We start from the raw sequence: 12,647 nt of genomic DNA on the forward strand, positions 1-12,647 counted from the left end.
GGAAGTTGGAGCAGAAGAAACTTCAGTGGCCTTCCATGACTACAAAACGCAGCAACCTCTGATAACAGTGCAACACGTGGCACTTATTTTGTTAGGTATATTTTCTATATTTTCTTAAGGGTTAAATACCTTATTTTTTCAGCATTTAACTTCTTTATTTTTTGTTTCTTAGGTTTACTTCTTGTTACAGGAGGTACGTTTGGTTTACCTAAAGAAGGAAATGGTATCTTGTCAAAATTTTGTCCAAAATTTGACGGAATGCCACATCAGCACTAATAAGGAATTGACACTTATCCTTATAATTAATTTTTTAAAAAAAATATATTTAAAAAAATTAAAAACATTAAAAGATAATTTTTAATGTTTAATTAAAAACATTAAATTTTTTTTAATAAATTAATTAAATATAATTTTTAATGTTTTTAATTTTTTTTTTTTTAAATAATTATTGGGACACATGTAAGTTCCTTATTGGTGCTGATTTAGTGTTTCGTCAAATTTTGGACGAAATTTTAAAGGAGGTACCATCTCCGTCTTTAGGCAAATCAAATGTACCTACTGGAATAAAAAATAAACCCTAAGAGACAAAAAATAAAGAAGTTTAACCATTTTCTTAAGTAAGTTTTTGAGTTCATGCTACTCATTTGAGATACCAAAATCTATAAAAGATCCTTATCAAATAGAGATAACACGGTGTCAACCAAATGATTTTTATTGGGGCCCTTGGGTCCTTAGGATAAGAAGGAACAGAAGCCGGAGCATTTACAAAAGATAACTTGGATAACTTTTCAAATTCAAACTATTCTGCCATCTTCAACTCATCATATTTAACCTTATTTTTACATTTGTACTTTCTCATCATATTTATCCTTATCTTTACATTTGCATTTTGAAATTGCAGCATCATCATTCCTGATAAAGGGGATGAGGATTATCTCGAAAACCACTATTGGATGGTGCATGTATTATTATTTGTAATTTTATATAAGCCACGTCCGAGAATGAGTACTTGAAAGTATATGTAATACTTCTCTTAATTTAAAGGATGAATAACTCTTAGTGTCAAATCGATTTCAACCATCGATCTCAACTAGAATCAAAGCTTCTTCATGTAAAAAACTTGTTTTATTTAAATCAGAAAAATCCTACCATTTTACGAAATCATGAAATGACAATAGATTGGATTCTGATTTATTTGATTCACACTTTTTTGTTGTTGTTGTTGTAACAAACCAACATTCATTCAAACAAAGAGGAATACAAGAAGAACAGAAAAGAAAACAAACAAGCTAGCTAAAATCTCAACTGGCCAGATCTCAAAAAAACAGGAATGAGATCAGAAACGGAAAAGAAAGATGCGAATGCAGCAAAAAAAAACCATTGCTGCGGCACATATTGGTGATGGATACTACTATCGGGAATTCTAAAACCCCTATCAAACATCTAAACAGGCTTCCTATAAAGCCATGAAGATTTAGATGAGAAGTAACTGTAGAAAAAAGGTTTCCAAAAGGAAACCAGAAAGAAAATGAAAAAAGATCCACTCCACAGACAAAGAGTTTGAAGACCAAACACATCGAGATAAAAACTAAGCAACAGAGCCAAAGAAAATTACAGAAAGTTACACAAAGTAACAGAAAAAAACTCAAAACACAACAGCTGCAACAGAGGGAGGCTTCGGCGGCCACTGCACGGCGCGTGGGACCCACGCGCCAGCGCGTTAGATCCACATGCAGGAGCGTGTGGACCACACCCCAACACGTGGTGGTCAAAAGGAGTCGCAGAGGAGTTCGCCGAAGAGCTGGAACGCCGGTGAAGGTGGAGTATAGGCGCGTGTTTGGCTGGAGCTGATGGACAGAAGTAGATCAGACTATGAAAAAGCCACTCTTCAAGCCTACACAGATCCGGCTGGTAGAGCGATGAAGAAGACATTCCATGGCATGGTGGAAGCGAGGGGAGGCGATCCATTGCTGCTGCAATTTTTTGAGGGTCAAGGGTAAATCGTCAAAGACGATAGGTAGATCTAGAAACTCAAGAAGAGAGAAACTCAGAAGGAAGAGATGTTGGATGTTGCAAAAAGAGGGAGGAGGAGGGCAACCAGGAGGTTTTCCCTCCTCCTCAAGCTTGGCCGAAAATGGAGGCTTCAGGAGAGAGAAGGGAGTGTTTAGATATTTTGATATTTGAAAAATATTTGATTAATGCTTAATTACAAAAACCTCAACAAATAAAAAGGGGAACAGTGGCCAGTTGATTCTAAACGAAGTGAGGGTGTTTGACGCCATTAAGTATTCTCTACTTGCATACCTGTGTCGATTTCGAGTACATGCACCCTTTGTTGAAGGTTGTTCAAGCTTTTACTTAAGTATGACATGGGTTACTTTGGGGCTTATTACAAAGCATTATGCCAACTAGTCGGGCTTGACTCAACCAACACTAAATGGTGCATGGGTGTGTGATTCATAAGCATCTCATAACCTATACGTGAATAAATAAGCATAACAATGCTTGAAACAATTAATTACTCTGAAGTTGAATCTAGTTTATGACTTAAAGGCTGATCGGTAAATTCAACGTACCAATGCCGGTGGTACTCAACCAAATAGAACTATCAGACGCATTTAGAGAACTCTTTGCGAGTTATAGGATATTGAATCACTCGAGGGATTCTCTTTTAAGATGAAACAACTACCAGTAATCGAAAAATGAGACAGCAGACGGTCTTCAAACACAAGCAAATCTTGAGTTGATACTATGTGCTTTGTATGCATAGATATTCTGTAGTTCTCGAAAAAAGAAAAAGAAAAAGCTGATCCTTCTAAATAAATCAAGAACTAGGGGGAAGAGTAATCAATCATTACAGAGCAGGACATTGAGAAAAAGGGCACTTAACAACCTTTCTATAGAAGAGGAAAATGAATTATACTCGAATCAACCCAGCGAGTGTGAAAGTAGAGAACAATCGAGCAAATATATGTATTCTTCTTAACTTAGAAAGAGGATGCCTCAAAAGGTTTAAGGCAAGGGAAATACAGCTCTTGATCAATGAAAAGGAAATTATTTGAAAACAAAATAGGCATAACTATTGGGATTTCCTTGCTGATCAGTAAATTAAGGGCCTTGAACCAATTTTCTAAAGGCCAATTAATTGGCTTCCTTCTCTAATCTCACATCTCACATATACAAGACATGCTATACAAATATAAAAGGATATTAAAAGCTGTACATTTTTCTAAGCCGCTGAGAACCAATTGCAGGAGGTACTTACTGTACACTACAAACATATCAGTAACATGTATTGCAGCCATTCTATTTGGAACCTCTACAAAGGCCATTGGCAAGGGTCTATGCAATTGGCTTCAGCAAATCTTTAGCACCTGCAGTGGTCCACAAGATTGCACGAGGTGAGGCTAACACAATTTAAATATGGAAATTACTCTACCCACCAAATGGTGGATTGCACACACAGGAAGAAATATTCCGCAACAAAAAAGGGAACCAAAAAGAAAGATTTTATTTCTTATTATGGGTATCTACAACTCAGGCACCAGCAATGACGATTCTTTGCTTATGGGATAGGAGATGCCATTAGGTCCAATGGCCTATGGATCAACTCTTCTATAGTGTAATCCATCTATCTTATCCATGTTTGCTCCGTTGATGCTAATTTTTCACTTAGAAAAGATGAAAAAGTGGTCATAATAATGGTCAACATTAAAAAACCAAAATGCAAGGCCCACAGCCTTCTCCTATCTCTAACTATTAGATCCACAGATTTATTGTACCAAAAGCAAGGGGTGATATAAAGATTAGTTGATCATTACATATAGTTGGGGTCGTTATTAGCATTATTACTTTGTGTTTTCTGAACTCTATGAAGCTTCACTTACTAGCTCAAATTAATCAAATAATCACTAACATTCCAAGAATTTGCATATTTTATGTATTTATTCTTTTTTCTTTTGAGGCAGAAGCTGAAGATGGGCCACAATCTACTAAAGCTCCTAACCTGGCACACACATGCAAAACATTGAAGGAAAAAAGAAATCTGTAATCACAATCATAAATTAAAAATGACAGGTAATACCTTTCAAACAGTACGGGAAAATACAATAATTGTTGGTTCTTATGACCAGACGAGAGCAGAAAGCCATGGATGATATTTCCTCAAGGGCACTGACTTTTAAATTTGATCAGTGCTGCTACCGAAAGTTGAACTTAGCAGAACTGACCCAGGAACCTGTTGGGGAGACCAGGTGCAAATGCCTTCTTTCCAAGCGACTTCAGTACTGGAACCATCAGCAATTGGTGAATACGGTTTTGTCACTTTCCTTTTTAGCATTTCCTGAATAACATAGTAAAAATAAGTTATAATTAGGCAGGAAAACGTCAAAATTTCCTTTTTTAGAATGTCACTAATACATGTCTAGGGATATGTTATGTGGTCTACAAGTTCCTATAATTATTGATGTACTAGAGAAAACATTAATGAAATTATGAAAGGCACACATCTATATCAGAAATTCACATCTTGTCCAAACCTCAAATAAATAGGCACGATATAGGCTTTAAAATTCAATTTAATAGAAGGAAACTGCAGACCTGGACCAAAGTATCACATACTCTTTTACCAACTAAAGTTTACATAAGTAGAATAACATATGGCATCAGAAACCAACCTTTGAAAGGTTGGACCCGTAAGTGTTCATTGCTTGCTCAATTGAAGTGTAAACTTCAAGAGCCTGCTTGGTTTCAGGGCTGCATTTTATAACACGAACTTGTTCTTTTGACTCTGTTGATCTAGCGTGTAAATAAAGAATGAGCCGTGAAGGTGGAGGATTTTGATGGTCTTTCTTTCCATGTGTCAATTCCATCGTCACCAGGTCATCCCACAGTACATCCCACAGTACTGAACATGGATCCCTTGCCGGGCTGAACTTCCTCTGAGCAATGACGTTGGAGGGTTGCTGTACATGGAAAAAAAGAAGAGAATTTCATTTTTTTAGTGTCCCTGGGTGTGGCAAAAGATGGTAGCGAGGTAGCACCATAAAATTTTTGTACTGAGGCCAACTTACTTGCAACAACATAACCCTACGGTGGGTGACAACCAAGATTTTCCCTTTTGGGAGTAAAAAGTGATCTTCATAAGCATCTGACAAGGCAAACTTTCCTCGTACTTTAAATAGATCAACCTGACCAAAAAATGAACCAGACTCTGCCAGCTGCAATATAACCTTCACAATGAAAACAACACAAATAGATTCAGGATCATAGTCAGATGCAACCTAACACTTTATATAGGCTATCAACACGATTCGTGGTTAGATATGCAGTTGTCGCATATCGCTAGAGAAGACATTGGCATGAAAATTTTTTTTGACAAAAAGGAGCTGTTGAAGATGACAAATAGTGAAAATTAGATAAAACTACATTTCTGCACAATATTGTATAATAAAAAAAAGGTAGTGACACCTCAAGACTTCCCACAAGATAGTATGGTAGTGACATGAAAAACATGCAACAACCTTTTTGCGGTAGTGACATGAAGAACATGCAAGCATATACTCCTAAGCTGTTGACTACAATGACCTTTTTTATTGTCACATTACAAGAGAATCATACAGAGTGAAAATGCAGCTTACCCGAGTTCCTAAGTTCACAGTTATCACAGTATATGCTCGCAAACCAGGGAATAAATGATAAGTACATAATTACCACTATTAAAAGATCTTTAAGAAAACAGGATAATTCTACCAAAAAAGCTAACTAACCAACTTTAATCTTGTCAACAGGTTCCTCTGAGAAGTGGTCTAGAAAAGATACAACCTCAAGTATGTTCGCATGAAGAGCCAGCTCTCAAAACTCAGTCCATTTTCACTTTTTCTTTTAATAAAAAAAATTAACATATAATTACAAAGATTCCTTCTTCAGATATCTTAACAATGGGGATATTAAAAAAACAAAATAAACCGACTTGAGTGTAATGTCTCAGCAATTAGCTAAAAAAAACTGTTATACTATACCTTGAAGGAAGATAGAAAATCATGTTAGCTCATTCTTTTGACAATCTTTCATTTTCTCCAAGGGGTGGGCCGGGGGGAGAAACTAAAAATTATTTCATTTAGTCAGGAAAAAAAAATCACTAAATTACACCCCACGGCCCCCCCACCCCCCCAAAAAAAACACACACACTCGCACAAAATAAGTAGGATCTGATGGTGCCCCGGGAAAATTAATTATATAACTTTGGAGAAACTTCACTTAACCCTCTTGAACTTTTATCCCTTTTGCAATCTCTCTCTCAAAGTTCAACAACTTTCAATTTACTGTATCGAGCTTTCAAAAATTTGCAATCTTACCCCTCCTGTTAGGATTTAGGGTTAAATTAGATGGTGAAAGGGTGAAATGACCATAATACCCTTGTAAACTTAATGAAATTACTAAATTAGCATTAAATTACAATTAATTTTTTTAAAAGAAAACACGGGTATTTTGGGAATTTCCCACCCCCTCCCTTAGGATTTAATAGAAAGTCCTAACGGAGGAGCGAGATTGCAAATTTTTTAAAGGTTGATACACTAAATTGAGGGTTTTAAACTTTGGGGGGATTGCAAAAGTGATGAAAGTTCAGGGGGTAAGTGAAGTTTCTCCTATAACTTTTAAGTGTACTAATCCAAGTTCGATTGGATCCACTAGTTAAAGTTTATATTTTACAAGGAACAAATAAAATTTTAAGTTACTCATCAAAGAGGTGAAGAATTGTTACAATTGGATCTAGGCAGAGCTTGCACTGGATGTTTGTGGTTGCAGTTGGGTAGGAGGGTTTTGAGGTTTTAGAGTGGGTCGTGTCAGCATAATCTTTGTCTATTAATAGTGTCTTAGTGAGGGAAGGGACTTGAAGGACATTATTGTATGAGAGAGGACAGGGTTGAAGTCATAACAAGGAAGTGAGTGTTGTTTCACAAATTTGCAGGGAAATCAATGGAATTTTATTCTTGTTAAAGAATCCAATGTTTGATATCAATTAATACATATCACTTGCTTGTAATCTGATCCAACTGGAACCTACACCACCAAATCCAAAAAATAGGGTAATAACGCTATTCTAATGTAAATGAGTAGCATGCCAAACAACTAGTACCTGTCCCTGTGCTTTATACTCATCATATGGTCGAAGCAAATTATCACCGCCAATTACACGAGGCAGTCTCCTGCGGAGGAGTTGTTCATCAGATGTTATAGCAGCCGCTATCTTCATTCTCATAGCATTGGCACCTTCGGTAGTTTTTGACAATAGATCCAAAACTCCACTCACTGGTTGTGCAGCTGCACCTATTATTCCTTTTCCAACACCCTGAACAAATCCCTCAACACCAGAAGTTTTTGCACCTTCAAGAGGCTTTGTTAATATGCCAGTAACGCCTCTGAACAGGCCTTTGGCTAATGCTCCACCACCCTCTCTGATAACATCACCAAGGTCCTCCACGCCCTTGTTTTCCTATCGGAAAAAGTAAAGAATTAAAAAAATATAAACAATTCAGCATACAAAGACCATTAGATGATTAATCAGTGGGAAAATACTAGCAAAGAAACACTGTATCGTGCACTGAATTTATGCAAAAACCAGAGAATGTATAGAGGTACTTAAAAAAAGAAAAAGTCAAAATGAAAAAATAAAATTCCAAATATTGACACTCGGCAGAACATCTACACACTAGCAAATTGAACCCAAATTTGTGTAATTTCTAAGATAAGCTCAAGGACATATCTCAAGAAGAGCAACCGTAATTAGGTTAACTTTACTCCAGATTATATGGTTAATCCAGCATAATATAAGTGAAAGTAATGCAATCCTAGTATGCCTACTTGCAATTCATTAAAATCTAAAGGCTCGTCCTCACTTTTGAAATTTAGCTTATTGCTTTCCAACCACCTGCTGTAAACATGTAAAAAATAAACATATCACATTTTTTAATTCTTGTACTGCCCTATCCTCATACTTTACACCACAACAATCTTTGTCCTGGGTTGCATTGTGAAACATTTGGCTTGTATGAGCTACAAGCACCTATACAGCCAACAAGGTCACAGCCTAGCTTTGAAAGCTTTTTCGGGAACCGTGGTGTAAGAAAAGAGAGATAAAGCAACTCTGCCAATAAGAAAGAATGAAAGGTTTCAAGAACATGTTGCAAGGACGAGGATGAAGGTCAAAAAGGGCACAACTTCGTTTAACAGGAGGACCACATGATTTTACAGATGAAGAAAATATCCAATACCGAAGGAACGGGTAAAGTAGATTGGATATAGACTACTCTTATTCACGTGGAGTAGGCACCTTGAGAAATCACCTCTGAGGTTTTCCTACATCCACTTAGTGTAAATTAGGCTAAAGACTGTACGAATGCGCAAAGTAGACGTATATAGCCAACCATTATGAGTGTGGAGTAGGCTAAAAAAACCTTTGAGAAATCTCCTTTGATGGTTCTACATATTTGGATTTTTTTCATTCCAAATGAAAAACTATACATATGGAAAATCCCATAAAAGCAGCTCAAACATTAAAACTAGCACATGTATTTTTTTCCTCTCAGCATATAGTCCATAAATCTACACAATAAATCTTACAAATTCCAAATGGCCAATTGCAGCAATTATGAGGGAAGGAATAATAAATATGAAAATATTTAGCAAACCTGTCTTTGCCGGCTTTGAATGAACTTCTTATCCATTGATAAGGCAGCCACACCTTTACTCATATGTCCAAGTGCACTACTTGCATTACCCAATATGTCGACACCAGAGAGCAGTTGAAGAGGTTGGCTCAAAAGATCCTTCCTAATGTTTGAAATAGCAATACTAATCATAGAACTCTGCCGCATGCACACGTTCTCATGGAACCTTTGATTTATCCTGACCTGGTAAAAAAATATAAGATAAACTCATATTAAGATTTTCCATTATAACAGAAAAAAAGTACAATACCCCCAGAAAAAGTAAGTTCCAATATTACAAGAACCATTCAACATCTTTTCTTTTTGGTCAAAAACAAGTCTCTCGTGTGTAACTCCCTAGATTTTGAAATTGACAGCCTGGGATTCAGCCAATCAAGCTTATCAGTTATGATTTGGTGACTGGTGTGGCAAGCTTGGTTGACAGGCATACTGTAAATAGTTTACATGCACTATTATAACCCATAATCTGACACCACCAGAAAAACCATGCTTACAAGCACATTGAACTGATCAAATGCGGCAATAATTAGCTGAAAACATAATTTGGACCGAGTCATCTCTTAGTTTTCACATCAAATGATAAGGCTTTCATCGTAAGCCTCTTGTTTCTAAATCTCATTAAAGGTGGTACTTTAGATTCAGCCTGAAAGTTTGAAGGTCAGTATCTAAGAAATTTCTCAGAACTAAAGAATCATATGAGAAGAATCATAGAAAAGAATTCATAATACATACTGGCATATTCTCAGTGTTCCCCAATGCCGTCATCAAGGATGACCAAAACCCAAGTACACCCCTTGGTCGTTGACTTGGTGACATTGCCATTGAAACTTTGAATCGAACTTCTGAGATGTTAAAAACTCTGAAATTTCAAAGATAATGTTATTGGAACAATTTCAAGCAACAAAATATAGAGATTAACCAAAATTCAAATTACAAGTTTGAAGAAAGGCCTTTGCATACCCAATCTGAACGATTGGGTCAACTGAAACAGCAGTTGTTTGTGTGTCATACAATCTTTTGAGGTTGACCTGCTGGATCATTTCATGAAGGCGCCAAATGATGGGTTCAGGAATGTTTATTAAAAAGGCTGAATTTTCAAGTCCCTGTTTAGAAGTAATCAATATAAATAAAATTGAAGTATAAAGGAAACAAATTGTTTTATTTCCGCAAGATATTTAGAATAATGACATGCTCACATGGACACCAATATATGGATAGACACAGAGATCTAATGATCCATTTGATTGTATTGTCAAGGAAAATTTCAAGATATAATCAGTCTCCTCCCCAACTCTCTGTGGTCTGAAGAGAACTGGCATTGGAGTCAATGGCAACTGGTTATCCACTTGTATTCCACGCATTCTCAGTTTGAACCTGTTAAAAAAATATGGAATATTAATTGGTTCAATGATTGCAGATGATTGGATTACCAGAAAGAAAAAGAGCACATCTAAATAACCTAACCCGCCCACATAAGTGGCCATTCATAGGCAGTAGATAATTAGTCAGCTGGAAACAGGAATTGTGACCAGTCTCATTTCAAATTTTCAAGATCATAGAGCAAGTGTGCTCAGAGAAAAGAAAAGGAAAAAAAAAATTGAAAAAATACACCACCTACAATTAATTACCAAGACTTAAACCTCATGCTTAAAAGACAAAAGCTCATCAGCAACATCTAGGCCATCACATCTTTCTTGCCACTAGTACATCCACTGCGTTACTTACAAGTATTTTTTACTAGCAGTTACAATTCAAGTATACAAAAGAGATATAAATAAAAAAGTTATATTCAGAGAGAAGTTTTTTTTTTAATGTGTATTTATGAACTCTGAAGGTACCCTAAACTCTTGAGATGTTTTGCTATTGAAGAACTACTAAATTTAAAGCAAATCCTACCTACTGATTCCAGATCCCAAGCCGGTTGAATATGCCAGAAGAAGATTCTGCACCGACAGGTATAATATTTCCTCAGGTGTATGGTCAATAATGGATATTCCAAGCTCAGCCAGCTCAACAATAACATGAAATTCACAATCTGAGATGGATGCTAATTGTTGCTGTTGAAAGTCATTTCCAGAAAGCTGTGATAAAAGTGATGAATGCCTTCTACTCGAGATTCCTGTAGGCTCATTTTCTGGCATCCAGTCACTGATCTTAATGACATTCATCTTCTCCTCTTTTAGAATTGTAACACGTAGAGCTTTTTTAGCAGGTCCACCCACCATATGGATTGGTTGGTGATCAAAAGTTTCATCAATATCATACTTCTCTGATTTCAAAGGATCAGTCCCATCTACCAGGAGCTCCAACAAACGTCTTCTACCAAGATCTTCCCACAGAAAAGAAGCAGCTGAGTTAGGTAGAAGAAACTGCCACGAATCAATGGTACCATCCACTTGCCGAAAGCGAATGGGTAAAAACATCGAACGATTTTCAATCCTGTTGGTATGGAGTTGATTATACTACTGAAGCAGGAACAAAAACAACATACACATAATAGAAATAGAAAAAAGGAAAAATTAGAGAGAAAAAGAGTATTTTATATATAGTATAAGAAAAAGAAAAAAAAAAAAAGAGTTGGACTACCAGAAACAAATTGAAAACTTGTTTTTTTATTTTTTATAAGTAATTGGCCCAAGTGAAGGAAATGGGAGATTCGAACTAGTAACATTCGCCTCATAAGACGTGGTTCCCAACCGCTTGAACTACCATTTGGGGGTAAAACACATTGAATACTCTAAAAGACCTATTTCTACATTAGTTCTTGATATCAATCGATTTACTTTTAGTTCAAGAAAATTTCACCAAAACTTGATGAGGAAAAAAACTTCTTTATATTTTATGAAAAATTTTTACCAGAAGAACAGATAAGGAAAGTGTAATGAAGAAAACAAATATAACCTGTAAGGACTTGATAATGAATTTGGGCGGAAAATAACTTCATAGCGTGAGTTCTTTCCTCCACTTCTTACTTCTACCCTTAACTGCATCAGATCATTTCCAATATGCTTCTTCAAGCAAGTGCGCATCACACCTTCTGTACAAACACTAAATGGTGTACTCCATTTGTATCCATCAAGCTGCAACTGAAATAAAAAAGGAACCCCAGTATAAGTCACGGAGAATATATCTATCATATTATCCAGCAAAAATACAGATGATTCCATTGAACAGACCTTCAACAGTTCAACTTTAGCAGAAGACTGCCACCCAAAGGGTTTTGGAGGATCAGTGGGATGAATCCATGCCACCGACTGTGAATCACACTGCTGCAGGCAGAGACTGCAACCAATCCTATTAATGAACAAGGTGTGTGGCTGAAAATGAACAACCTGAACATCCAGCAAGCAGTTGTTCATTACTAACAAGAAAAATAAAGGTTTACAAATTATCATAGCTTTATTGTGCCCTGCAAATTAAATAATCTATAGTACATACCCTTGCGTGCAAATTTTCCAATATGCATTTCAGGCATTCAACATTTGGTATTTCTAATTTTGCCTTTTAATCATAGCTTCTTTTTTTTTTTTTTTTTTTTGATAAGTAAAAAGATGAATTAAAGAGCGCAGAGGAATTAATCATAGCTTCTTAAAAACCCTATGCTGCATTTCAATTGCTTTATCCTGAGATATAGAGCTCTGTTTTCCATAATTCTGAATATTACTTATTGTATCCTCAAGTTATATCTCTTTTTCGCAAAGAGACAAAAAAAATAATTCTAATTTTAAAATCTTTGAGACAATACTACACAGTACAGTCTGGTCCAACCTGGTACAGTCATAGAGATTAGTATAGACCAATACGCAAGGTCGTGCAGAATAGATAGAGTAACTGTTATAGAAGGTTGGAAGCAAGATCAACCAGCTCGGTAAGGAAAACAAAGCCGACCAACAACGACGCCACTACCGCAATCAACGA

The 12,647-nt window shown here is 36.2% G+C and overlaps 1 protein-coding gene across 2 annotated transcripts in view; it reads right to left on the minus strand.

Moving 5' to 3' along the window:
* Window positions 1–2,790: 2,790 nt before the first annotated feature.
* Window positions 2,791–12,647, minus strand: part of LOC132176414 (calcium-dependent lipid-binding family protein) — a 97,838-nt gene continuing 87,981 nt past the window's right edge. For both annotated transcript variants that reach the window (XM_088513857.1, XM_088513856.1), the window contains exons 53-64: window positions 11,906–12,061; window positions 11,631–11,815; window positions 10,626–11,168; window positions 9,926–10,103; window positions 9,690–9,832; window positions 9,462–9,588; window positions 8,691–8,912; window positions 7,139–7,495; window positions 5,073–5,231; window positions 4,677–4,964; window positions 4,085–4,342; window positions 2,791–3,374 (exon numbers count right to left, since the gene is read on the minus strand). In XM_088513857.1, coding sequence (XP_088369983.1) covers window positions 4,181–4,342; window positions 4,677–4,964; window positions 5,073–5,231; window positions 7,139–7,495; window positions 8,691–8,912; window positions 9,462–9,588; window positions 9,690–9,832; window positions 9,926–10,103; window positions 10,626–11,168; window positions 11,631–11,815; window positions 11,906–12,061 — 2,520 coding nt within the window. In that variant the 3' untranslated portion in view covers window positions 2,791–3,374; window positions 4,085–4,180. The remainder of the gene's footprint in view (window positions 3,375–4,084; window positions 4,343–4,676; window positions 4,965–5,072; window positions 5,232–7,138; window positions 7,496–8,690; window positions 8,913–9,461; window positions 9,589–9,689; window positions 9,833–9,925; window positions 10,104–10,625; window positions 11,169–11,630; window positions 11,816–11,905; window positions 12,062–12,647) is intronic.

This window comes from Corylus avellana, chromosome 2, assembly GCF_965113065.1.
Source record: "Corylus avellana chromosome 2, dhCorAvel1.hap1.2, whole genome shotgun sequence".
NCBI classification, from domain to species: Eukaryota; Viridiplantae; Streptophyta; class Magnoliopsida; order Fagales; family Betulaceae; genus Corylus; species Corylus avellana.